Below are 26,541 nucleotides of genomic sequence, written 5' to 3'. Positions count from 1 at the left end.
TTAATACATTCTTGGTCTCTGAATCAGATTTCTGGAATTTATGCTTGGTTAGTTTTTATTATAAATTGTTAATCTATTAGTAGAAACTTAAATAATTGCATTCAATAAAACAGCACTCAACAGAGTGGAATGGTAGAACGAGTTTCACGTAGCCTATCTAGGACTTGGAAAAAGTTTTGTTAAGTTAGAAATTTAAACTGATCCTGAAACTTTGTACTTTCCTGATCTCAGTTAAACCTGGAGTACGTTTTCGTGAAGTGGGGGAAGTCATTAATCGACATTCTTCAATGTCAGGGTTCTCCGTGGTAATATGCCTACATTTTTTGCAATCATGACTTGATACCTTTCTCTTAAAGCAACCCAGCAAATATCTGGCACATTCTTATCTATGGGATCTTTTAAAACAGGGGAAATCATACTGTGGTCACGGTATTGGAGAACTGTTCCACTGTGCCCCTAATATTCCACATTATGGAAGTATCCTTACAAGTTACAAAGCAGCCTATTATTTTCCTTACATAGTCCTTTTGTTTTGTGGATCTTCTCAGAAAAATAACCTGTGTTGTTTAGTGCCAAATGCCAACTTAGGATTATGTATTGTGATTATGGTTCATTGCTCTCAGCGATATCTCCTTTAGTTTTATGTTTGCTAACCTTAACCCAGACAGGAAACAAAGCTGTTGGTGTGATGAAAGCAGGACAGACGTTTACCATTGAACCAATGATCAATGCAGGTACATTATGAAATTTATGGAAATAATGGACTCTTGTATTTAACACTTTTAGGTTTGATAATAGATGCTAAAATATTTTCCTTCATAGGAGTCTGGCGTGACCGAATGTGGCCTGATGGATGGACAGATGTTACTGCAGATGGAAAACGCAGTGCTCAATTTGAACACACACTTCTGGTAAAATTTTAATTTTTAATTGGGTTTAACTATATATCCAGAAAGACATGATACCAGAAAACTTACATCCAGTCAACCAGTTTCATAAAAGAAGTGAATGGTCATAGCTCTTCTGGTACCATGCCTTTCTGGTATCATTGATTTTTCCCTTTTGAATATTCCTATTTGACTGCAATGATGATTTTTTGTCTTCGAGTTTTGTTCTTGCTTACTTAGGTGGCATTTGGCGAGTCTTTCTGGATAGATCTTTCAACAGCCCTGTAGGCAAGAAGACACACTGAGATTTTGGGTCTTGTCTTTAAAGACCAAGATTGTTTGGTAATGTCTTTGTCTACCAGACTGTTAAAAACAGCTGAGAAGGCCATTTTCAGCATGGAAAGACCAAAAGCTTCATTTGAAGCATGGTAATGTCTTTGTCAACTGTGCTTGTCTTCGGGTCTTTTGGTTTACACGATACCGGACAGGCAAAGACCATTTTTGGTCTTTTGAGCTTCCTGCAGACCAAAAGACACATAAACACCACCTAAGTTTTTGAAATTAAGCTACTGTTTGAAATTGATACAAGTTGTTTTATCTTTTTGAGAAATAAATAAAATAAAACAAAAAGTCAAAAGGATAAAGGTATAGATGATCTCAAGTTTGTGGCTTATTGATCTTCTTATAGTGGAGCTTCTCAGGAGCTTCCTGCAAAGAGTTTGTATCATCCTTTGTTTTCTTTGGACAGATGATACTGTTTTATTAAAAAGAAGGGTAAATTCCAGATTAGTACCCTGTACCTTAGGGGTAGTCTCAGTTTAGTACCTGAACTTGAAAACGTGCTACTGCAGTACGAGAACTCCTAAACTGCCAGTTTAGTCCAAAATCATTAAGCAACATTAAGTGACATGTGAAATGACACAAATGCCCTTCAGGTGTCATCTAATTTTCTTATCAACCAACCAAATGCCCAAATCTCTTAAAAGATGACAGGGAAGCAAATAGATATCACTCATAAATCTCATTTCCCAAAACAAGCGTCAGTTACCACTCCCACATAAACCCACTTAAACAAAACTCATCCAGCTAAAAGTTTACTGTAGTAGAGTAAAGAAAGAAATACTGAATGCAAATAGAAACTCAGGCACCCAGAGAAGAAACAAAGAAATCAGAGAAGGAAAAAACATAAAATGGCAAGCATTAGAGAAAAAAATCTCCTGGAACAGTACACTCTTAATGTTCACGAAAAAGGAAAGAAAGGAAAAAAAATCCCAAAACCCACTTTAGAAACCAAGAGACGAGTGAGAAAAAGGAAAAACAAAAAGCCAGGGAAATGGGCAAATGTGAAACAGAAACCAAAATACCTCCTTTCAACACAACCAATTTCTAATAATAATCGTTTAAAAAATGAAATTTATAATTAGCTTTTAACTTCTAATTATAATAATTGTACCTCCTCGAAACAGCCCTTCATAAACAACTTAACAAAAATAACGGCAGTGATTGAAACCACATCCATCTCTGAAACTTTACCAACAATCCAGGCATGTCAATGCTTTCCCAGCACAACTCTGGTCTCTTTGTCCCTAGATTGTGATAACATAGTAATCAAGAACAATTAAATAAAAGACCTGCTCCACCTGATTGCATGAATCTGCTAGATTACTTTTGTACTTGGGTTTTACTTTTTCTTCACATTTGAGATAGAGGGAGAGGGAAGGGCACAATGTGTACGAATCTGTACATTACAGCTGGGGTTCCTCTGTTTTTGGCTTGTTATTTAATTGGGTAACTTGTTCAGAAAGGGGCAGAAACTGGATTTAATGGGTGGCTGAGTCTCTGCCTCCCTCACCCTCCTTATATATACTGAAGACTAACTAGTAACAACCAACTAGAGAAGGTTTCTGGATAGGCATAAGTGAGGTGATAAGGCTCTTCAGTTTCCACCAAAAGTTTTAGTTGGAATAGTTAATTAACTCAGAGAATATTATAATTGGACAATTGTTGATGGTTCAGAATGGGGATTATATCATTTTGCTTCTTATTTTAATCCTCCCAAACAAAAACTTTTCTCCTACCTTCATTCTCTTTGAAAGAAGATAGGGATAACATCATTCTACTTCCTATTTACTTGTCAAAAACAAACAAAACAAAGTTGAACTTGATTCTAAATCCGACCATAATTTGCTTTCATCTCATTTGCACTCCCACGTGTATATTACACCATTGCAAATTTCATTTCTACTGCAAACAAATTGAGCCTAAGGCTCTGTTTGGAAGGAGTACAAATACAAATATGTACAATACAAATACATACAAAATAATACAAAATACAAGGTTTCGAACTCTACATATTTGCATTTGTACTCCTTCCAAACTGAGCTTAAGGCTCAGTGTGGAAAGAGTGCAAATACAAATATGTACGGTGCAATTACAGGTTTAGAATAGAAATACACAATACAAGGCTTTGTACCGTACATATTTGTATTTGCACTCTTTCCAGTTTGGGAAGACTGAAGAGTGTAATTCAAATGCTGTCATTTTTGTGAAGCCCAAGGAGTTTTCCTTCTCTATTCAGACCCTTAACTGCCAACCTTATGGAGTTTGGGTCTCAAGAAACAATAATTGCACCTTGAAAGTCTCCAAGAGATGCCTCTCAACTGCAGCAGCCACTTTACAATGAATGAAAAAGCTGATAGGGTTCTTCTCTGCCTGGGAGCATAAAAGGCAAGTGGTTGTTGTATGGTCCATTCCTCCTTTATCGAGGTTGTCAACTGTGAGGCATCTACAACAAGCAGTCTGAACCCAGAAAGCTAACTTTAGAAGGTGCTGCTGATTGCCATACACTTTTACAAGGAAAGGGGCCATTTTTGTTGTTGTTTAGCCTGAGCTAGTTGTGAATGCTCCCTTAGGATCCCACAGCCTTGTTCTTGAATCTCTATGAGATGAGATGGGCTCTTGTCTACTAAGCAGTAACTATAGCATACTGTACCAGAATGATAATTCTTCAGCTTTAGGTGAGCATATTTTCTTCCAGTCCACCACAGGAAGCCCTAATTGATTTTTCCAAAATGTATGCTACATTGGCACTTCTAGAAAACAGAAGAGATACAGTATTTTGGTAAGCTTGAGAGTACATTTGCCAAGAGTGAGTTAGCAACCTTTTGATTGATACCTGTTTTCTCAAGATGCCAATATCTTATCAAGCCTGTCAATTATTGGGTCTCAGATGGTCTTGGAGTTGTATTTTGCCCCCAAAAGATGCTTAGATATTTGCATGGCAGGGTCCCCACATTTCAGCCTAAGCAAGAAGCCGAAAATTTTAAGTTTTGTTCCTGAAACTTGCATAATCTCACTCTTTGAATTCTAAGGTCTAAGTCAACGTCAAACCACCTTAGAATACAACAAGGTTTTCCACTCGAAATATCATTTGTACTTGAATTATCATTTTGCACAAAATGAATTAATGGCCTTATATTTTGTGGTTAGAATAGTGATTGTAAAAAACGAATTTATAGAAGTTGTACTCACTGTATATAGGCTATAAAAATCCAAGTGGTTATACTTTTGTTTTGCCTTTTATTTTACTCGTTTTTACAACCATAAATTCTTCTTTTGTTTTGAGATTCTGATTGTAAATATAGTTAATATGGCACTTTGCTAAATCTCGCAATAATGGATACTTATAATTAACAATTATAAATATGTGATTTGAAAAGATATACGCTGGTATCATGTTTTGAAACAAGATATCATGGATCTATGCTAGCTACCCTTGTATTTGTGATTTTTGATCAATGCTATGCCTAAAATTATTGCTATACAGTCCCTTTCGCCTTGATATAAGATGCATGAAGTGTCTTCATTGAACTGGTTTCAAAAATTTCCCTTGTACGTGAAAGCTCTCGACATGGGTTGAATGAGAGTCATGTCCGTTGAATCACTGATTTCTTTATTGTCTTCAAGACGCCAAGCAACTAAACTTTTACATGTCTCTTTGATTTGTAGATATACTATCTCAATTGTTTTGTTCAACAACTATGACTTTTTGCTAAAGAGATGGGGCACTTTGAATGTACTACTTACCCCGGATCTTGTTTTGCAGGTGACAGACACTGGAGTTGAAGTTCTTACAGGACGGTTGCCTAGTTCGCCCAAGATGTTCCCTTGGCTCAGTGCATGATCACCCCAAGCTCAGTAGCAGTTTGATGTAGGTTACAATCGGCGGATAAGACTGAAACCAGTTCTTAATGATACGGTCATGTCAGAGAATGGATTGGCACCATTTCAAATGAAGCAAGTAGTGATTAGAGATGGGTCCATTTCACATCATAGATCACCTGCTTGTAGGATTCAAGCGTTAACTCTTGGAGCAATTGGGATCAATGGGCTGTTAAGCTACATGTTCTTTTACGCCCAATTGGGTTTGAGTATGATATCCCATGATTTTGCGACTGCTGTTTTAACCATTGAGACGTGTATGCACCACTGTCGAAGAATGGCCAAGCTGTAATTTATCTTAAAATAAATTGGAGATGCGTGTTTTTCTCTTTCTTGAACTGTGACAAATGATGAAGTGACACTTTTCCTACCATCTTTTCTGCCCTGGGAATTGCACTATTCTGTACGGCAATGTGCGCTGGAAAGCTCAAGTTAATGGAGGTAACAGTGTTGGTCTTGCTATCGTTGGATATTTTTTTTTTTTTGATAAATTTCTTAAATTACCCGTTTAGCTAATTGATTCTGTATCTTTAGTGTTTGAAAATTGATTAATGCTACCTCTACTGTTTCTCACAATTGATTAATATTTCTTTTACTAATATTTCTTTTACAGTTAGCGTCCGTTAACAGAGACAAAAAAGATTATTTTACCCTTTATTCTTCTTCAAAGTTTCAAAGTAAAACAGGAAAAAGGGAAAGAAACGCTGAACTCAGTGGCTCTTGGGCGATCTCAGAACTTATATCCCCATCACTTTTGCACCTAAAAACCCCTTTGATTACATCAGCAACAATGAACACTGTCGAATTGATGGCAGAGAAAGCAAAGGGATGAAACGACAACAATGAAAACCCCTTTGTCTGTATGGATTTTATGGCGGATAAAGCAAAGGAGAGGCCTTGTGAGAGCTGAACGTTGTGAACCATGGGTGTGGATTTGATGAATGCCAAGTTAGTAACGAGAGTAAACTTAACCTAATGTAGCCTGAGATGGAGAATTAATGCCAACATGGGAACAAAGGATGATAGAGGAGTAGGGGAGAGATTTCAAACAGTTTCAATCATCGACTACTAGCTTCGAGTGGCAATGACCGGGGATATAACAGAGTTTAGTGAGAGGAAATAATTTGTTTTGCCTGCCGGAGAATCTATGATTTGTCGTCGCTATGACGTCTAGCTTAACTTCGGGAGTTTAAAGATGATGGTGAACAATGATCCAAAATGCAAAAATAAATGAGGGAAGGGGTGGGAAAAAATATCGGGAAGATGAGGGAGAGAGGGTAAGGAGGGAGAGAGGGAGAGAGAAGTCGGTATTGAGAGAGAGAGAGAGAGAGAAGGCATTATGTCGTGTTCAAATTCGCCGCTACAATGAGTTAAATCTGCGGCTGCGATGACCCCTCTTTGAACGAAAACAGAGAGTGTCGCTGCAATGAGTTACATTACTTTTCATCGCCGACCTCTGCTCGAACCAGAAGCGGCGATGGCAATCTTCTCTCACTTTCTCTTCTTTTTTTTTCTCCTTCTTTGGTTGGTGGAACCGGCATAGCCAAAACTAGTTGGCAGGCAGTCATCGACAAAGGTAAAGAGGTGGAATGAGATGAAGCAGAGGCGGTGCTACTGCAACTTCCGGCTGAAACCGGTTTCATGCCCCTGTTGTATAACTGACCTGCAACTTCCTCTGTCGTTGTATACCTGATCGGGAATTTTGTCGTTCAACTTGCAACTTCCGGTTTCATGTAGTTGGTAGTTTGAAAGGAGGCGTTGAGTTTCTTGAGCTGTGGATTTGAGAGAGAGAAGAGATCAAAGACTCTTTGTTCTCCAATACTCGGACTTGTACTGCAGGTGCTCAAATCTATGTTCTATGGAAGAAGAAAAAGAAGTGGAAGGAGAGAAAAAGAGGAAAAGAGAGAAGAGATCGGAGAGAGAACTTGCAGTTGCCACCCTGTTCTCGTTGCAAGATTAAAGAGATGAACAATGCGAACTTGTACTGTAACTGCTCAATGGTCGCTACCTTGTCTTTGGTCTCTGTGTCGGATTGAAAACCGCTATTCTCATTCTCGTGCACATGCTCGTCGACTCGATCGTCTGTCTCCATAAGGAAGGGGAGAGAGACCAGAGGCAGAGGGGGAGGTATGAGAAAGAGAGAGAGAGAGAGAGTGAGAGAGGGGGGGGGGGGAGTAGGTATGAGAATGGAGAGAGTGGGGGCTTAGGCCTCAGGGGATGAGAGTAATATTGGGTTTTGAAAAAATTTTATAGGTCACATGGGTCACATGTACATAGAGACCAAAGCATTAACGGATTCTAACACAAGGGTAGAGTTAGTGTATTGTCGGAAATAATAGTAGTGTTAGTCAATTTTCAAACGGTAAGAGTACATAGTCAATTAGCTAAACCATAAGAATAGTTTAAGAAATTTACCCTTATTTTTTCTACACTTTTGATAGCAGTTGAAGTGGCTGAACTGAGAAGTTTATAACTTTGATTTTTAGGCTATGTTTGGTTTGAAGGAAAATATAGGGAAAGGAAGGGAAAGATATCAAAACCTATATAAGGTTTGTAAAGGTTTCCTTGCCTTTTCTTTTCTTACCCTACTTTTTCCTTCAAACCAAACATAGCCTTAGTGAATAAGGTTTTAAAGTATGTTGTGTGCTCCTTAATGGTTGAAGCTGAAGTTGGGTAGGTTACTATATCCGAATATTTTATTATTTAAGTATTGCATTTACTAAAAGATGAAGCAAGTCATTCAGTCCAGCAGCTTCTGCTTCAACCGTTAATCAAACAGCCCTAGGTTTGGCATGTTTTGGGGGTGGGGGGGTGGGGGGGAGTAGGTATGAGTAGGACTGTCAATGGACAAGATATTGATCCAACCCAACTGGGCCCAATGAGTCCATTACAGATGGATCAGGTCCAATCCAAACCGTTGAATAATTCGGGCCATTCTGAGCTGCCTCAATTCAATGTCTTTACCATCCAATCCGTTCAAATTCCTGGCGTTCTAACTTATGCCTCACATGCCAACCACCATGTTCTGTATGTGAGAAACGTCTAATTAGATCCAGTCCAATATAAATCCATTACAAATGGATCAGGTCAATCAATCACCATTAAGTCTGGACTTGTTCAATGTAATATATCTTGTTGGACTGTCCAACCCATTCAATCTGATTTTGATTCGGACCGGTTTAATCCAAATCTGGTCTATTAAGTCTGGACTTAGGCCTCACACCCCTAGGTGAGGGAGTGGAGTGCTGTTTGAACTTTGAACATGTGTTCTTTTTTTTTTTTTTTCAAATTCCCACTTATATGACAAGTTTTGGATAATATCTTATTTGATGAGCAAGGTTACACCGGACGCTTTAGCTGTTCAGCCGGCTGTGGAACTAATGATAAGGTTTCACGTCAGTATTTAAATACATGGGCCTGCATCTTTTACATTGAGACCCGTGAATTTATTACTGACATGGAACATTATCATTGGTTTATAGCCCACTGAACGGCTAAAGCGTTTAACTAATCTGCATTCATATTTGATCCTAGAGATTGAAAAAAGAGATGTGCTCATGAAAGAGGCGGACAATCAAGACATAAAAGTTTTTAACCGTCTTTTTATAATCTCATTTTAGATGATCCTAAATATCCAAAGAAATTAAATTTGAGGTATGTATGAAAAATCTAAAGAGGTACATGCCCCAAATGCCTGGCTGCAAAGGAGCACTCAATTTGCATCGGTTACCTTCAGACTCAGTGGTATTGGCATCGTTTACCTGCTATTGAGAAAGAGTTAAATAATTAGGTAATGACCAGTTTGTCTAATTTGCACTTCGTAGTAGTTAGGGTTGCAAATTCATATATACTTAAAATTTATATTATATCTATCATTAGAATTGGTCTGAAGGTTGTATTTCCACTAAATTGTCATACGTTCAAGTTTTATAAAAGAAAATGTCAATTCATTTTATTTATAACATATAATATTAAAATTATTTTTAATTCATTTTATTTATAGTATATAATATTTTGATCGTTTTAATCTAACTTATTTATACTATTTACTATCCGATTATAATCTAAATTCGATTTGAATCCGCTAGATATCGTATGATATGGTTCGATTTCAATTCGAATATAAATTAATTAGATTTCGAATTGCCTATATCCATTGACAGCTCTATTCGTACTACTGATAAACTTTGGCATTTTGCGATTTACAATTTGCATTCTTAGGCCCAATCGGTCTTAAGATTGAATTTGCTACCTCTCTCTTGTCGCGACCAATTATTTAATTCATGTTTCCCATATTCACCCTCTTGCACCTAGTAAAGGCCAACAGTATGAAATGTGACCGTTAAACTCATCAAACTTGCTGGACTATCTATCGAACTTGCTGGACTCTTTCTCAATGGGAAAATAATAATTGTTTTAGTATTGAATTGAATATGCGTATTCAGTAGGGATGTCAATTGGACTGAATTTGGTCCAATTCGATCCATTCCAATGTGAGTTCATTACAAATTGATCAGGTCCAATCCAATCCAACGAATATTTTGAATCATTTTGGATTGGTCCAATTTAATGTCTGGATTGTTCAATCTGTTAAAATTTGTTTTAATTTAGATTAATTCTAATCCAAACCTGGTCCATTGATTCCTATGTTTTTATCTTCTATCAATGGATCAGAATTTGGCTCAGTTCAACCCAATCCATTATAAGTTCAATACGGATAGGCCAGGTCCAATCCAATCCAATAAATACTTAGGACCACTAAGTCTGGACTGGTCCAATTCAATATGTCTTGTTGGTCCGTCCAATCCGTCCAAATTGATTGTAGTTTGGATGGGATCCAATAGAAAACCAGTCCCTTGACACCCCTAGGTCTTCTCATATGGTCTCTAGGCATTTGATTTTCTCCTTGACACAATATTTCATTTTTCATGATGAGGATACAATTGATGCTAACATTGGTTCATTTGGGTTTCTTTGTTTTTCTAATCAAAATAAATAGGGCAAACTTCTTAAACTACACCTACTGTTTAGCCAATTGACAAACCCTACCTTTACTATTCATATATTGTCTTAAAATACCCCTATTGTTTCTAACAATTCTCATCATCGTTAAATGCTAATGGAAAAAATAAAATGTCAAATCTGCCCTTTATTTTGACTCAAATTTTCAAAATAAAATCCAAAGCCAAACCATTGTACAATTTTTTGCAGCCAGACAAAATGGCCTTTGGTACCGTTAGACATGGTGTCGAACTTAATGAACCTGCATTGCATTGCGAATTTCTCAAAGTCGGTCGGGAATGCCACACCGGGACTTGATTAACTATTTAATCGATCTCAGTACAACCTATTCCTGTGTTGGGGAATGGCAACATTATCGTGTTGAGATTATAGCCAATGATCAAGGAAATAGGACCACTCCATAATCGATCCTATGTTGCCTTTACAAACACTAAGGGCATGTTTATTTCTTCTTAACTCTTATATCTTAAGAGGAATCTTTTAACATTAAGAGAAAAATGGTTTTTGTATCCTCTTATCTCTTAAAGTGCAATCATACAATTTTTTGTTTTCCAATAATACCCCCAAAAGACAAACAAAAACTCTCATATATGGGGTCAAAATGGATATTTGATAAATTTCATAATTCAAAACGACATTCTTTGCATTTATAGTTTAGAGGAAAGAAAAGTTCATAATTATTGCACTTTCAGATGTCAGACTTCAGAGCAAACGAACTGGCCTTAAGCGATTGATTGTAGATGCAACGAAGAGTCAAATTGCCATGAACCCGACCAACACTGCTTTCCATGTAAAGCATAGGAAATTTGGTGATGTTTCTATTATCGTGGTAACCTATAAGGTGAGGAGAAATAGTTTGTGGCTGAAGAGATCTCATCTATGCCGAGGCCTATCTTGGTTTGACTTTTAAGAATGTCGTTGTCATAATACACACCTAGTTCTCTCAGTGTCAAGCCACAAAGGATGCCAACCGAAGTCAGAGAGAGAGAGAGAGAGGAAGAAATTGAAGAGCAAAACAGGGCCAGTCAGTGACATGGGAGAGAGATAAGTTGTAGTGGCAGATCTGTATCTCAATGGTTGTTTGAAGAGGGACATTGTTGGCGGTTAGAGCTACAACGAGCAGAGAGAGAGAGAGAGAGAGAGAGAGAGAGGAAGAAATGGAAGAGCAAAACAAGGACGGCCGGTGACATGGGGAGAAAGAGAGAGAAGTTGCAGTGGCATATCTGTATCTTGGTGCTTGTTTGCAGAGGGTCACCGTCATAGGTTAGAGCTGCGACGAATTGCTTCTCACTTTGTCTTTGAGTGGATTAGTAACCTGCTTCGTTTAGACGAAAGTTGCCATTTCTCTCACCGAATGAAGATATTGAGAAGAAGCATATATAGCTTTGCAAGCACAAGTTCCGGGGTGAATAAAAGAAAGCAAATCTTCCTGAGGTTCAGACGACAAAGCGTTGACACGCTCGCGTTTCCGATGAGCATCAGCATTGGGGTGAAGAGAAGGGTATTACTGACATTTTCTCAAAGTATAACAATCATGCAGTGTGGCATGTGAGCGGATTAGTCAATTGTCAGAAACAATAGGGGTACTTTAAGATAATGTATGAACAATAAGGGTAGAGTTTGTCAATTAGCTTAACAGTAAGGGTAATTTAAAAAATTTGCCCATTTTATTTGGGCACTTCTATAGTCAAAGCTCTTTTCAAATTTTGAAGCATTAAAAGAAGCCAAAAGAAAGAATTGGAATCATATGGGATGTCTCTTGGCAATCTTTGTTTTTATTAGAAACCATTAGTGTAAGTGCAGATACATGTATAAATAAAGGTAAAGGTCATAGTTGTCAAGGCGACTAGGCAATTTTTAGAAGTCTTCTTGCCCAACGTCCGGGTCTGCGCTCACCCATATATATGTTATATTATTTTTTTGAATGTGCATATGTATTATATCATTTTATTGGTTTGTTTTATCTTATTAGAATACACCCTGTTGTATGTTATCATTTTTTTATTAAAGTAATTCTCTTTTGCATTAAAACTAGGTAAGTTTCTTTGGGTTTGAGACTTTGAATTTTGAACCGAGAGCTGAGAAGAGAAAACGACGAGTGAGAAGTTTCCATTGTTCAGTCCAAGTAGTCCAAGACCTCCAAGTACATTTTTTTCTTCCTCCTCCTCCTTTTTCTTCTTGAAATATTTTTGGGATGAAACAGGGGCTTTGCCTTCTCCTCCTCCTTCCTAAAATTACACTAGCTTTCCTTCTTTCTTACTGTTAACAATCTTCCTCCATTTTTTTTAGCATGAAATAGGGTCTCCGCCCCCTTAAATACAATCCACATCGTCCTCTTGGACAACTTATGTTGAGAATGAAGCATGGGCTCCACCCCCTTATTTTTCACTCTTTTCTTATCTACAATCCCCCATTTTTGTTGGCCTAAATGCTAGCTATGGCATTCTATGTTTTATTTGAATGATTTTATTGCTAATAGCTAGCATATAGATATATTGATTAGTATAAAAACCAATAAAGTAGCTTAAGAGGGGTAGGGATATCTATTTTATATTTTCAAATTCGATCGCCTAGGCGACTAAGCACCCTGTGGTCGCCTAGGTGCCTTGACAACTATGGTAAAGATATGAGTTAGTATTATATAATAAAATTTAATTTTTATGATTTGCACCAAAACCATGTATTTTATATTATAAATTAGGAAGCTAAGGCTATAAAGACATTGGGTCTGTTAACTTCATATATGTCTCTAGAAGTTCAATTACCCTACCCATAAATTAGCATAATATGGTAAAGAACAACATTTTGATGGATGGTTTGATGAACCTTCTGAGTGGTTGGAAGACTGCTTGTACATATTTTTTATTTTTATTTTTTTGATAATTTGCTGTAATATATTTTGTTGATCTAGTCTTTAGAAAAACGGATAAATAACTGCTTTTCAATTTACTCAAAATTTTTTGACCAAAAAGTACTCAAAAAATTATGTAGAATTGAAGTTCAATCATAACTAAAATGGTTTAATTATCTATTGTTGAGGGATAAATTACCTACTAAAAAGAAATCTCCTGATTGCCAAATGAACATGAATCCTCTATGTCGGCCCCAGAATATGAGGTACATATATTTATATGAAATGATTAATAGCCGAATAAGTTTAGGCCTCTCATACGGTTTCATTGAAAAATGACAGGGTTATGCATGCTAGTACTTCGGAACACTGTTCCATTATAACGCTACAATGTCTCATTTCATGGGAGTTGAGGTTATAAAGTGGGACCCAATGTCATAATTACGGAGATTAATGATAGGGAAATAATTTGAAAAGACTTGCATTTGCAGGTGTAAAAGTATGGAGGAAAAATATAGATTTTTTTTTTATATAGATAAATTATTTATTTGGATAAATACATTTAATTTGAGAATATTTTTTTAAATTTATTTAAATAAATATATTTACCTGTATTCTTTTTTATTTGTTAGAATAAATCAATTATACAATCGAACCATCAACCCAAAAACTGGTGATCAGAACGTTCCATTTCTGAATCTTTCTTTTAAAATTATGTTTATACGTTTTCCTACCTTTACCAATGGCATTTCCTTCTTTTTCCTATCTTTGCTTTCAAATCAAAACTGAAATTGGTGACAGTCCGAAGGGTCCGACTTTCCGGTTCGACCCGATCCAATCGGAGTCCTAAAAACTGTGCCGATCCGGTCTCACTGACGGGTAACGGCCGTGCTCACTCGTGCTTAATTTCCCTTCCCACGCTAAATGCGAAATGGCGCAGCGGTTTCTCTTTTCTCCATTTGCGAGTTGCGACTTCCGAACCTTCCAGAATGTCAATAGATCCCTCCTAGTCCTAGAAAGCTCGAACTCCCCTCTACGACTCTCTCTCTCTCTCGTTCCACCCTTTTAATACCAACAAATAACAATCGTCTCTCTCCAGAAATAAAAAGACTCTCCGATTGCTCCCGCAATCCGATTTTCAGAAACATCTCAAATTTTGTAGTTCTTACACAGCTAGATTAGGGTTTTGGGCATGGCGGAAGAAGCCAAAGCCAAAGGAAACGCGGCCTTCTCCGCAGGTCGTTTCGAAGAAGCTATTCGTTTCTTCTCCGAAGCAATCAGTATCGCCCCGACAAATCATGTCCTATACTCCAACCGTTCTGCGGCTCACGCTTCTCTCCACCATTATTCAGAAGCCCTCGCCGATGCCAAGAAGACGGTTGAGCTTAAGCCCGATTGGTCAAAGGGTTACAGCCGTCTTGGTGCGGCTCACATTGGGCTTGGTAGTTTCGATGAGGCTATTTCTGCTTACAAGAAAGGTCTCGAGCTTGACCCAAACAACGAAGCTTTGAAATCGGGTCTCGCTGATGCACAGTCGGCTGCATCTCGATCGCGCGGGCCTCCCCCCTCGTCATCATCGCCGTTCGGGAATATATTCGGAGGGCCGGAGTTGTGGGCGAAATTAGCGGCTGATCCCACGACCAGGGGTTTTCTCCAGCAGCCTGATTTCGTGAAGATGGTTCAGGATGTTCAGAAAAACCCCAACAATCTGAATTTGTACTTGAAGGATCAGAGGATGATGCAAGCTTTGGGGGTTGCACTTAATATAAAAATGCAGACTCAAAATCCGGAGGATATGGAGGTGCCGGAGGCGGAGCCTGAGCCCAAGAGGCACCCGGAGCCTGAATCGGTGAAGCAGCCTGAACCGAAACATGAGCCTGAACCAATGGAACTTACGGAGGAGGAGGAGGCAAAGGAGAGGAAGGCGCAGGCTCTGAAGGAGAAGGAAGCAGGAAATGCAGCCTACAAGAAGAAAGATTTTGAGACGGCTATTCAGCATTACACCAAGGCAATGGAATTAGATGATGAAGATATTTCTTTCATCACTAACAGGGCAGCTGTTTACTTGGAAATGGGGAAGGTATGGTCTATTCTTGTTCACTATCCATCACCACTTGATGTTTTTCTTCGTACACTACAGTTATAGTGCTAACTTTTATTCTTTCTGTTTTTATAAGTCTTGCTTTTTCACTAGTTTAGTTCACGGAGAAGGATGCATTATTTATATGTTTGGGATGTAGCCTGTATATATAATGTCTAGGTATACTATCGTCAAAGAAAAAGTGTTGCATAGTTTATTCATATTCAGTTGTTTTATGTAAGAGAAAGTGGACTTGTGAGTGCTAGGATATTTAGGTTAGCTAAAGAAAATCGAATTCTGAATGAGGAAAATTTTAGATAATAAATTGTGGTTAACTATAAATTTGACTTTCTGGACATGGTTAAAGCTTGCAAGTTATTTTCTAGGAGATACTTGTGGAAGAATTAGTGCTCAAAAGATTTTCTGATTGGTACTTCGTTTCCTACTTGTCCCCCTTGCCTGGTTACTGACACTTTGTATGGACTTATGTAAATGTACTCAATTTGAGCATCTTGAATTCCTCAGGAATTATTATAATGCTTGTCGGAGCATGGTCCTCTTTTGCTCTTGGTGTTTTCTCAAACTTCGTTTAAATGATTTGGTGCCTTATTTGACATTTTTCATGCCTTTCTGTACAAAGTGGTAAAACCTATAGAAGTACCACTATTCATGCTGATAAAAAATATTGGAATATTGAAAGATAATATTTTGCTCTGGGACATATGTATCTATGGGTGACAGCAGGGGTGCAGTCAGGAATTCTCGTTGGGGGGGGGCAAGGTTTATAAGAAAATATTTGTGTATTTTTTATCATAAAAGTGATTTGATGTTAAATATTTAAGGAGTATTAACAAGTAAAATCATCTAAACAATAAAAGGAAATTAAAATTTGAGGTTAGGTTTTGTATCAGGTTTAGTGAATGTTCCACCTAAACAGACTTGCTACAATATAATATCATCAATTGCTATCCAGTGTTTTAAAAGTGCAAGGCGCATGGGCCAATTTGCGCTCAAGGTGAGGCACACACCTTTCTGAAGCAAGACACAAAAATACAAAAAACAGATAAAAGATCAAAAAAATGTCCAGAAAATAAAAAAAAGCAAAAATAAAAATATTAAACATAATATTGATAAAAATGTAAACTTAAATTTTAAAATAAATGTTTTAAAAAACCTATTATCTAAAATTAAAATACATAAACATAACATGTAAAGTGTATTCAAATGAAAATTTAAAAATAAAATCAAACATATAAAGCATTTTCAAGCATGCAAAACCCATAATCTCTTTTTTCCTCAATTGCATTACTTCAAGTGGCTAATGTGATGTAAAACATATTACATTCTTGATTCTACAAGCTGCCTTTGTGCCATGCCCCTTGAGGCAAGCCCAAACAAGTCCATGTTTTTTTTTTTTTTTTGATAAATGCCCAAACAAGTCCATGTTAGGGTCTTAAATTCTTAATTCTCACACAAAAAATAACAAATTTATAATTTTAATTGTTTTTTAAGAAGATATTTTATTAGGGTGAATCAATGAACAACATTAGCAAATAGGGGGTTCTCGGAGCTTTAGTGAGCGAGTGAACTGGATTGGGGGTCTGGGGGTTCTCGGTACCCCCTATTTCCTAATGTTGTTCATTCATTAATCCTAATAAATATCTTTTTAAATTGATAAAAAAAAGATCTTCTTAAAAAGCAATTAAAATTATAAAATCATTATTATTTTTTTTGTGTGAGAACTAAGAATTTAGGATCCTAACATGGACTTGTTTCGGTTTGCCTCGAGGGGCGTGGTATGGGGCCCCGAACCTAGCTGCTAATTTCAAAAAAGGAAAAAAACGTGAAATTTTCAATAGGCACACGTCTGGTCTGAGGTACAAGGCACATCAGGCGCACACCTAGGCGGACCAGGCGTGCACCTTTTGAAAGGGCTACGCCTAGGACCTAGGCGAGGCGCATACCCTAAAATGCACCTCGCCTGTGCCTAGGCCAACTTTTAAATCACTGTTGCTATCAAGAATTTTTAACTAAATACATAATTGAGGGCATGGAAAATAAACATCTTAAATACCAATAAGATGAAGAAATTAAGCAATCCAACTCACCCTTAATGCTAGTTGGGGTTGGCTACATGAACCTTGTCCTGCATGTGCTCTATCAAGAATCCTGTTTTCTATCTAATTATAAGTTATTGAATAATTTTTTTACCATGTTGGATAATATTTTCATTGATCTTCCCCTTGCTCAATTAGAGCCTCTAATTTGCACCAATTCATTCCTCACTAGTGCTTTAATTGGTAGTTATGCACATAAAATAAACTAGCTAAGTTGCTTTACTCTCATCTTTTTGCTAATCGGAGCTACTCTTAAGTCCCTTAAAATGTTCTTGATTCTGATTTTGTTCTTTCTAGTCCTGCCACACATCTCATCACAGCTATCATTTTAGAACTTACTGTTTCTTGATATTAAAGCACTCTGTCTGGCACAGCAATGATCCTATAACCGTTCTACATGATTTTTTTTTAGTCTCATTTGGTATATGCTGATCATGCAGCAAGCTAGATGCACTTCTTTTTTTTTTTTGATGATTGAAAGATAATTTCATTAACCAAAGAAGGTGAGCTGTTACATGCATCCCTTGGAGAGGTGCGAGGTGCAGCCTCTCCTAAATATTACAGATAAAAAAGACAGCGAAAGCATTTGTCGACCTACCCACCCATTGGACTCTAATTGTCACGTGTCTTGTTAACCATTTCACTTTTTTCAAAAGATCCCTATGGCTCCAAATAACTGAATCTGGGTTCATCAACCAACCCTCAATCACCTTAGAGTCCCCTTCAATCAGTAATTTCTCTACCCTAAGTTGGTTGGCAATTTGAATTCCTTATACAGCATCCAGCAACTTAGCTCTTGTAGAATCACCTACTCCCACCAGGCCCAAAAACAGTAATAAGATATACCGTTTCCAATAAAAAACAGTGATAAGATATTGCTCTCCTTAGTTCTCAAGACCCCTCCAATCCCTGACTCTCCTCGGTTCTCAAACTGGATGCACCTCTTAAGCTACCATGTTCTAATCCAATGGGCTACCACTACTGGTAGTTTGGGGCATCTCTTGATCATTATTACTAATTGCACTACCATGATCCAAAATATTTTTGCAGAAATTGGAATACACATATTCTTAGTCTGACTAATCTTGAAACATTTTGTTTCTAAACTCTAAAGCATTGTATTTTAGCTTTGCATTCCATTGTTAGTCTTTTCAATCAAAATCATATCATAAAAGAACAACATACACCATGGGGCCTCCTTTTAAATATATATTTAGTTTGCCTTTTATTGTTTTAAATGTCTAATTAGTCATCTATACCTGATGCAAAAAAGAAAGGGACTGCCATAATTAATGGTTTTTAATGAGAGAAATGTAGCAATCATAAGTGGTGTTTTAAAAGCGCAAGGCACAAAAATACCACAAGGGGCATTTTGTGCCCAAGGCACAAGGTGCAAGGTGCAAGGTGAGGCACACGCCTTTTTGAAGTAAGGCGCAAAAATACAAAAAATGTCAGAAGACTCAAAAAGTGCCAAAACATTCAATAAAATGCAAAAAAATAAAAATATGAAACATAATATTATTAAAAAATATAAACATAAATTTTAAAATAAATGTTTTAAAAGCCTATTATCTAAAGTTAGAATACATTAACATAATGTATAAAGCACATTCAAATGAAAATTTATAAATAAAACCAAACATATAAAACATTTTCAAGTATGTAAAACCCACAATCTCTTTTTTGTCCTCAATTGCATTACTTCAAATTGCTAATGTGATGTAAAACATCTTGCATTCCTAATTCTATGACCCGCCATTGTACTAAGGCCTTCGAGGCAAGTCCAAATAAATCCATGTTAGGGTCTTAAATTCTTAATCCTTATACAAAAATAAATGATTTTATAATGTTAATTGTCTTTTAAGAAGATATTTTACTAGGCTGAATCACAAGGTGCACCAGGCGCACGCCTTTGGGAAGTGCTGCGCCTAGGACCTAGGCGAGGCACATACCTTAAAATGCACCTCGCATGAGTGCTTTGATATGAAGAGACAAATTGATCTGGTAAATGTCTTTGTGAAGTACCATTTACATGCATTCTTTCCCTTGTAAATTAATTCATGAAGTCATTTATTTACTAGAAAGTATCTCCCAAGGCATAGGGAACGACAGAATAAGAATTATGTAGCTGATCATATTTGGTTAAGGCTTTATCCAGTGAGATGCTTTATATAATTCTTGAAGTTATTTGAAGGTAAAAGGTTGTTAGGAATTCTTACACTGCTTCTATAGGTAGAAGCTTGGTATTTGATGGTTCTTTCAGTTTTTTTTTTTTTAAATCTTCATGCATTAAGGCATGATGTTTCCTGATATTTGGCCAGTATATTCATGTTTGTTGTGTTGTACTTGTTTACCAGTCATCTTTATTCGGAGAAAACATCTCTGTTCTCTACCTTAATTTGAATGTTTTATATATTAAAATGAATTCTTTGGATTTTTTTGTCATTGCTTTGTTTAGGTTAGTGTATTTTACACACCCTGTGAATGTTTGTCAGTGGTTGATGTCTATGCTACTATCATTTCAACAATTTAGATTGTTTCCCCATTTAGTGGTAGGCTTCCGAGGTTGCTACTGGTTGAGAATTTGTTTAAGTTTTTTTCTTAGAACTCATTTAATAGATGTCTTTTTCTTTGTTCTGGTTGATGATGTGATTTCTTTCTGACTGAATGCATCACTAACCACAATGGGAAATTTCTGGAGTTTTTCCCCCTTCTTCATCAAGACCATATTTTGTAAACCTTGCTATCTCTGTGATGAATCATGACTGTTAAGGGAAGGTTGAGCCACACATAGACATTTAGTCTCTGATTTCTCTTATAGCTACTCTACTTAATATTTTCGTTTAGACTTTCTATCAGAACTTAACTGTTGATGTTGGTGCTTTCTGTCTCTGTTATCTTTCTAACCCAAGTTGTATTTTTTCCAGTATGAAGAATGTATCAAGGATTGTGACAAAGCAGTTGAGAGGGGAAGAGAGCTGCGTTCAGACTTTAAGATGATTGCGAGGGCATTGACAAGGAAGGGAACTGCCTTAGTGAAAATGGCTAAGTGCTCAAAGGATTATGAACCTGCAATTGAGACTTTCCAGAAAGCTCTTACTGAGCATCGCAATCCAGATACATTGAAAAAGCTTAACGATGCTGAGAAAGCAAAGAAAGACCTAGAGCAGCAAGAGTATTTTGACCCAAAATTAGCAGATGAGGAGCGTGAAAAAGGTATGCCCTTACAATTGGTATATGGTGATACTTATGTAATACTTGATTTTTTTTGGCTCTTCTATGCATAAATACGGTGTTAACCAAAGTGGGGGTATCTATATGCATGTTTGTTATAAGGTGTCTTCTCTAGGGAGGGGTATCTATATGCATGTTTGTTTTAAGGTGTCTTCTCTAGGGAGAGGTATCCATATGCATGTGTGAGTGCATTTTAGCTGTCATGATGATCTTTCTGGTATATGCTTCAGAAAACTAAAAAGAACTTTAGTTTTCCAATTTCTAATTGCAATATGGATAATTACTTGTATATATACCCAGTGATTTAAAAGGTGTGCCTAGGTGCACAGACGAGACACATTTTAGGGTAGGTGCCTCGCCCAAGTCCTAGGCACAGCACTTTCAAAAGGTGCACGCTTGATGCGCCTAGGCATGTGCCAGATGCGCCTTGTGTCGTGGCCTAGGCGTGCACCTTTTGAAAATTATACACTTTTTTTCTTTCTATTGAACCTAGTGGCTGGGGTTAATGCTAATGTTGTTCATTCATTCATCTTAATAAAATATCTTCATAAAAGGCAATTAAAATTATAAAATTATTATTTTCTTTTGTGTAAGAATTAAGAATTTAAGACCCAAACATGGACTTGTTTGGGCCTGCCTCAAGGGGCGTGGCACAAAGGCGACTCGCAGAATCAGGAATGTAATATGTTTTACAACACATTAGCTACTTGAAGTAATGCAATTGGATTTTTTTGCATTTTTTTGAGTTTTTTGGCATGTTTTTTTTTTGAATTTTCTGACATCTTTATTTATTTTTAGCATTTTTTTCTTAATTTTTACTCCTGGCTTCAAAAAAGCATGCACATCGTCTTGTGCCTTATGCCTCGGCGCAAATTGGCCCTTGCGCCTTGCACTTTTAAAACACTATATTTGCCCTAAGGTTTGAGGAAACTACTTATGTAGACCATTAGTTCAAAACCTACATATATATACCTTGTAAGATGGCCTCACATAACACATAGGACATCTGTTAAAATGTTTATGGCTGTTTCATATGCCCATTAATTTTTTTTCACAATCTCATTTTTACCCTCTTCTTCTTTTCCTATTTTTCCCTGTTGGTCCAACTAGGCACTCCATTTTCCCCACCTGCTGTTTCCCTTCCTCCCTCTCTCTCTCTCTCTCTCTCTCTCTCCTTTTTCTCTCCTTTTGTTCCTCATTTGTTCAACAGTTTGTAGGTGTAAAGGAAATGGGGAGATATTAATTTTGATTAATTTCTACAAGGGGCACACCTTGCAAACTAGATAATGGAAAAATGTAGGAATTTTACAAGGGGCAAACAGGGAAAACAAAGAGTGCTTTGATCGAGTGGCGTTTACAGCGACAGAGAAGGAGAAGGCGGTGGTGGATAGAGCAGCGGCAGTAACTTTAACCTTTGCTCCCTTTTTTCTCGAAAGTCTATTAAAAGCTTTTATTAACCACATGATTCTACTCTGAAGTCAAAATCTGTTAGTGCTTAATTTTTCCCTTTTTCTTCTCTTTATTTATAAAGACCTCCATGAGAAGGGTTGCAAAACTAGCTCCATAGGATTGAAGGTGGTTAAAAAGAAAACATATTTTGGAATCATCCTCTTTGTGATGTGCTGACGTATTGGGAAAGCAAAGAACACACATTTTTGAAGATTATGGTCGAGAAATAAGCTAGTGGCTTATATTGGTTCATTAAATTTTTTTTGGAGCTCTCCCTTATATCAAACTTTCCCAAACAGAGCAAGCCAACAATTACAAGGCCCCTGGCCTACCCACCCAGAAGTGGGATGCATATATACTTGTTTGGTGTTGTATTGTTCGCTATGCTGACAGGGAAGTCCATAGAATTCTATTGATAAAAAAAGTCCATATAATTCTCATCTCCAACCACATCAACAGCAATCAGTGTGTGACCTTGGATCTGGTGAGATGGGTGGGGAAGGGATTTGAAGAGGAGGAGAACCCGTTGTTGGAGGTGGTGGATTCTATGCTGCTCAAGGAAGTGCATGCAAAGAAGGGGGTGCTTACGGTGTTCCATGGGGCTCTTGCATGCATGGAACCAGATCTTGATGTGAGACCCAAGGATGAAAACAGTGTTGGAGAATCTTGATAGGATTGGCATGTAAAGAAATGAATTATTAATTCTTGTCACTTCCAACCAGCGGCAGATTCCTCATTCCCGATCAGATTGTTTGAAAGGTGAAAATATGTAATGATCTTGCTATGTAGGTATATTTTTTCCGTCTTTTATGGGGCAAGTTTTTTATATGATTCATCAAAAGTGGGTTTTTTTTTTTGTTCTTGTTTTCCTCCTAATTCAAGAGAAGAAATAAAATTAAAAAAAAAAAGAGGCATTACAGAAGTAGACCGCATATCATTTAAATTAAAGGAAAAGAAGAAAGAGCTTGTTCAAAACGTTCTTTGTTCTACTTTCTCAAGAACCCAGTACTTTGATCTCAATCAATCTTTGTTGAACAATATTTTCTTCTGCAATCATTGTTTAAAGCTTGAGCGAAAATAGTGAAGGAACCCCAAGTTTTAATGGTTTTGAAGAAAGGGTAAAATGGTCTCGAAAATAATTAGAAGGATAGGTGTGTCATGTTAAAAGTTTTAAGTCGCACATGTCGTGACATGAAACACGGATAACGGATGGAATGCTAACGACAGGGATGAATGGCAGTTTTTAGGAGTTTAGGTACTGCAGTGAAGTTCAGGTACTAAAATGAGGCTACCCCCTAAGTACAGGGTACTAAGCTGGAATTTGCCCAAATTAAATTAATTATGGATACTTTGGTCCTTCAAGTTTTTTCTGTTAGACTTAACATTTGAAAGGTCAACATGGTTTATGTAAGTAGTTTTTGAAACTACAGGGTATATAAGCAGTTTCTTCAAACCTCAAGGTATAAGGCTTTGTTTTATTAAAATATTGGTGAAAAGTGATTGGCTGGTTTTTTAGATTCAAACATCCATCACTGAATTTTGTTTTCTTCAATGTGAATTGGATTTCTGGTTTTAATAAAGCATAGCTTTCTTATAGACACTCTGATCATATTATCTCATCCATTTAAATGTGAGTTGGTATGATCTATAGAGGTTTCAAACGAGCACTTGTGAGGCAGAGTGGCATATTTTGCTGTGTGCCATGATAAATTGTTTTTTTTTTTTTAAATCAGACTTAAAATGTTCACTTTGTTTTGAAAAAATCCATCGATAAATGTTTTTTGTTTTTGTTTTTTCTGATGTGGAATACTTTAGAAACAAGAAAAGAAAATCATTCATGTTGGAGAACAACTCTCCAAATTAGCCAAGTGCTTCCTCTTACCGAATTAATGCCTTCTGTGTCTTAGTAGTAGTAAATAAACGTGGTGGTATAGATTCTCATTTGTTGTTGTACTGTTAACTGTCTAGGTAATGAGTGTTTCAAGGAGCAGAAGTATCCTGAAGCTGTGAAACATTACACAGAAGCTTTGAAACGGAACCCCAATGATCCAAGGGTAATATCATATTTCTCTTTGCTCATGTTAATTTCTGTTAATCAAATGTTGTAATACGATTTGCTTGTTGTTTTGCAGGTGTACAGCAATAGAGCAGCTTGTTATACAAAGTTGGGGGCACTGCCTGAGGGGTTGAAGGATGCAGAAAAGTGCATTGAGCTTGATCCAACTTTTTCCAAAGGGTACACAAGGAAAGGTGCAATCCAATTTTTTATGAAAGAATATGACAAAGCTTTGGAGACCTACCAGGAAGGGCTGAAACATGATGCCAATAACCAAGAGTTGATGGATGGTGTCCGTAGGTATGGCGTGGAGTCTTAATTCAGTAGAGGGGATCTTTTATTCAAATCTTTAGTTGCTTTTTTATTGATGTTTCCTCCATTTATTTACAGATGTGTAGAGCAGATCAACAAGACCAATCGTGGAGAGATTAGCCCTGAAGAATTGAAAGAGAGACAGGTATATTTGTTTGCCATCCTTTAGCAAATGGTATCTCTATGCTTTTTAATTCATCATTGCTTACTATGATGGTAAAAGCTTAGGCTAGCAAGGGTGAGGACATGGTTTGAGTCTGAGAGCAACCGCACCGGATAATTAGGATCAACATTGAATAATGGACCTTATGACCTGATCAAGGCCAGTCCAAATTCAACCATAGTTGGATCGAATATGGGTTAACCCTAATCCACTCAGCTCTAATCCAAATGTGAATATTTCAACCATGGTTCTAGTGTTGTATTTGTTCTATTAGAGATATGGATTATTTTGAAGTAAAATCATTCTAGTTTATTTTATTAATAATACAAAAGTATTCCGATTGTTTTTAGTAAATTTATTAGGTACATATACTATTTGAACCTGATCGAGTATGGTGTTAACCTGATGGGCAAGATTGAATTCCAATCTGATATTAGATTGATTTTTTTTTTTTTTGGGGGGGGGTGGTCATTAACCCATCTCCTACCCCATAAGCCTTGTTTTTTAACCGTAATGTCCAGACCTCTGCTGCTTGAGCATTGTTTAATATCTTTATCAATGTTGTTTCTGGTTGTCATTTGCGCAGGCTAAGGCAATGCAGGATCCAGAAATCCAGAATATCCTTTCTGATCCAATAATGAGACAGGTAACTTGATGGTGTTGTTTTTTGTTTGTGCTGTGCATGGTTTAAGCGATACATTTGCTATTGTACAGGTGTTGATCGACTTCCAGGAGAACCCGAAGGCTGCACAGGAGCATCTGAGGAACCCTCAGGTGATGCACAAGATACAGAAGCTGGTTAGTTCAGGAATTGTTCAAATGAGATAAAGAAACCTTGAAAGCAAGAACATGGAAGGTGACAAGAACAAGCATCAAGCTTTAATTGAGTGTGGTGTTATATTGTGTATTTCTCCCCATGTTCATTTGTGTGGACGTAGTGGTGATACTGATCTTTGGAAATTTTGAATTGCGGTGGTTCAGTTTCATTTTGTGGGGATCTTTGCCAAGTTCAATTTAATCAGTGATTCAGTGTGATGGTGATTTTTTTAGTACTCTCTCTCTCTCTGGGTATGCGGGTTTTTCAGTGGGTAATGGAGTCTGTATTTATCGCTATTCGTTGGAGTCAGGCATATTTGCCGGATTGGCATGGGGTCCGATCTTGAGCAGTTGTGGGCCTTGTGGCTTGTAGTCGAGAACAGACAGACAGCATTGTTTGTACCATTTCTGTTGCCTGTTCATACGTGAAGCGTTGCGAGTTCAGTACAAATTGGGGGAGACGTTATCAGTTTATCACATCACATATGATCGTTTCAGCTATAATAATTAAACATTACCCCTGGAGTAAGAAATATCAAATTGTACAAACAACCTCCGGACGTACATTCTTAAGGTATGCCTATTTCTATACCCTGGAGTCAGAAATACCTGCTTCTCATATTGTAGGGTTCAACTGTGATGTAAAAGATATGATATCTGAAAAATCGATCAGTTAATCAGGATTGTAAACGTGGTGGCCAATCAGGTGTTATTTATCAAAATTCATGGATGGGTTTTGATTGGTCAATCAGGTGTTATAAAGGTTCAAACTATTGATATATATTGGTCGATACATATTGTGCTGGTGGTTTTTTGATACGTCTCTACAGGGGTTGTATTGGATCAGCTACTGGTTTAGAGGGTAGTTGGGCCTTAAATTGACCTTTCTAAATCAATTTTGAAAAAAAACACCCACACAGGCTGGTAAACTGGCCTGTATCAACATGTAGAACCTTGGGTGTTATATGTATATTCTTTTATTTTATGCGTAAGTATATCGTTATTACATTATCTAGTTCGGCAAAAGTGCAAAGCACTCTAGTAATTGCATTTGGTGGGATTTTCATTTCCAAAAAAACACATGATAGAAGACAAGAATTTCATGCATGCCAACATTATTTCAGCCAAACGGGCTGATGATTTGCTTGAATGTTATGATGGCAAAAGAGGGTTCTGGGCTCGGCCTATGTCGGGCTTGGTTGGTAGTCACTAACCGAGGCAGACCTATTTGGAGGAGTTCGGCTTCTATCAGGGCAAATCGTGCTGACACTGTTCGAACAGTCCCTTTCAGGGCAAGTCTGAGTTGGCACCGTTCGATCAGTCCCTTACAACT

At 37.2% G+C, this 26,541-nt stretch overlaps 1 protein-coding gene and 1 pseudogene across 2 annotated transcripts in view; both read left to right on the top strand.

Annotated features, from left to right (window-relative positions):
- LOC148880311 (methionine aminopeptidase 1A-like) overlaps nt 1-5,709 on the top strand; it is a 32,529-nt pseudogene extending 26,820 nt beyond the window's left edge. The window contains exons 14-18 of the transcript XR_016104519.1: nt 232-305; nt 408-477; nt 669-734; nt 823-911; nt 4,993-5,709. The product of XR_016104519.1 is annotated as a methionine aminopeptidase 1A-like (transcript). The remainder of the gene's footprint in view (nt 1-231; nt 306-407; nt 478-668; nt 735-822; nt 912-4,992) is intronic.
- An 8,200-nt stretch (nt 5,710-13,909) lies between these two features.
- Nucleotides 13,910-25,441, top strand: LOC148880310 (hsp70-Hsp90 organizing protein 3-like). The gene is made up of 7 exons (XM_088962173.1): nt 13,910-15,061; nt 20,106-20,394; nt 23,830-23,915; nt 23,994-24,217; nt 24,308-24,374; nt 24,979-25,038; nt 25,107-25,441. The coding sequence occupies exons 1-7, from the start codon at nt 14,174-14,176 to the stop codon at nt 25,218-25,220; spliced, it is 1,728 nt and encodes a 575-aa protein (XP_088818299.1). The 5' UTR covers nt 13,910-14,173; the 3' UTR covers nt 25,221-25,441.
- Nucleotides 25,442-26,541: the final 1,100 nt, after the last annotated feature.

Source organism: Nelumbo lutea, chromosome 1 (genome assembly GCF_056320005.1).
Source record: "Nelumbo lutea isolate HS-2025 chromosome 1, American lotus-T2T, whole genome shotgun sequence".
NCBI classification, from domain to species: domain Eukaryota; kingdom Viridiplantae; phylum Streptophyta; class Magnoliopsida; order Proteales; family Nelumbonaceae; genus Nelumbo; species Nelumbo lutea.
The sequence above is the reverse complement of the archived record's forward strand: the minus strand, read 5'-3'. Positions and strand labels throughout refer to the sequence as shown.

Coding starts and splice junctions, on each gene's coding strand:
- LOC148880310 (XM_088962173.1), top strand. CDS start 14,174: ATGGCGGAAGAAGCCAAAGCCAAAGGAAACGCGGCCTTCTCCGCAGGT. Junction 20,395..23,829: donor AGATGAGGAGCGTGAAAAAG/GTATGCCCTTAC, acceptor TTAACTGTCTAG/GTAATGAGTGTTTCAAGGAG. Junction 23,916..23,993: donor GGAACCCCAATGATCCAAGG/GTAATATCATAT, acceptor GTTGTTTTGCAG/GTGTACAGCAATAGAGCAGC.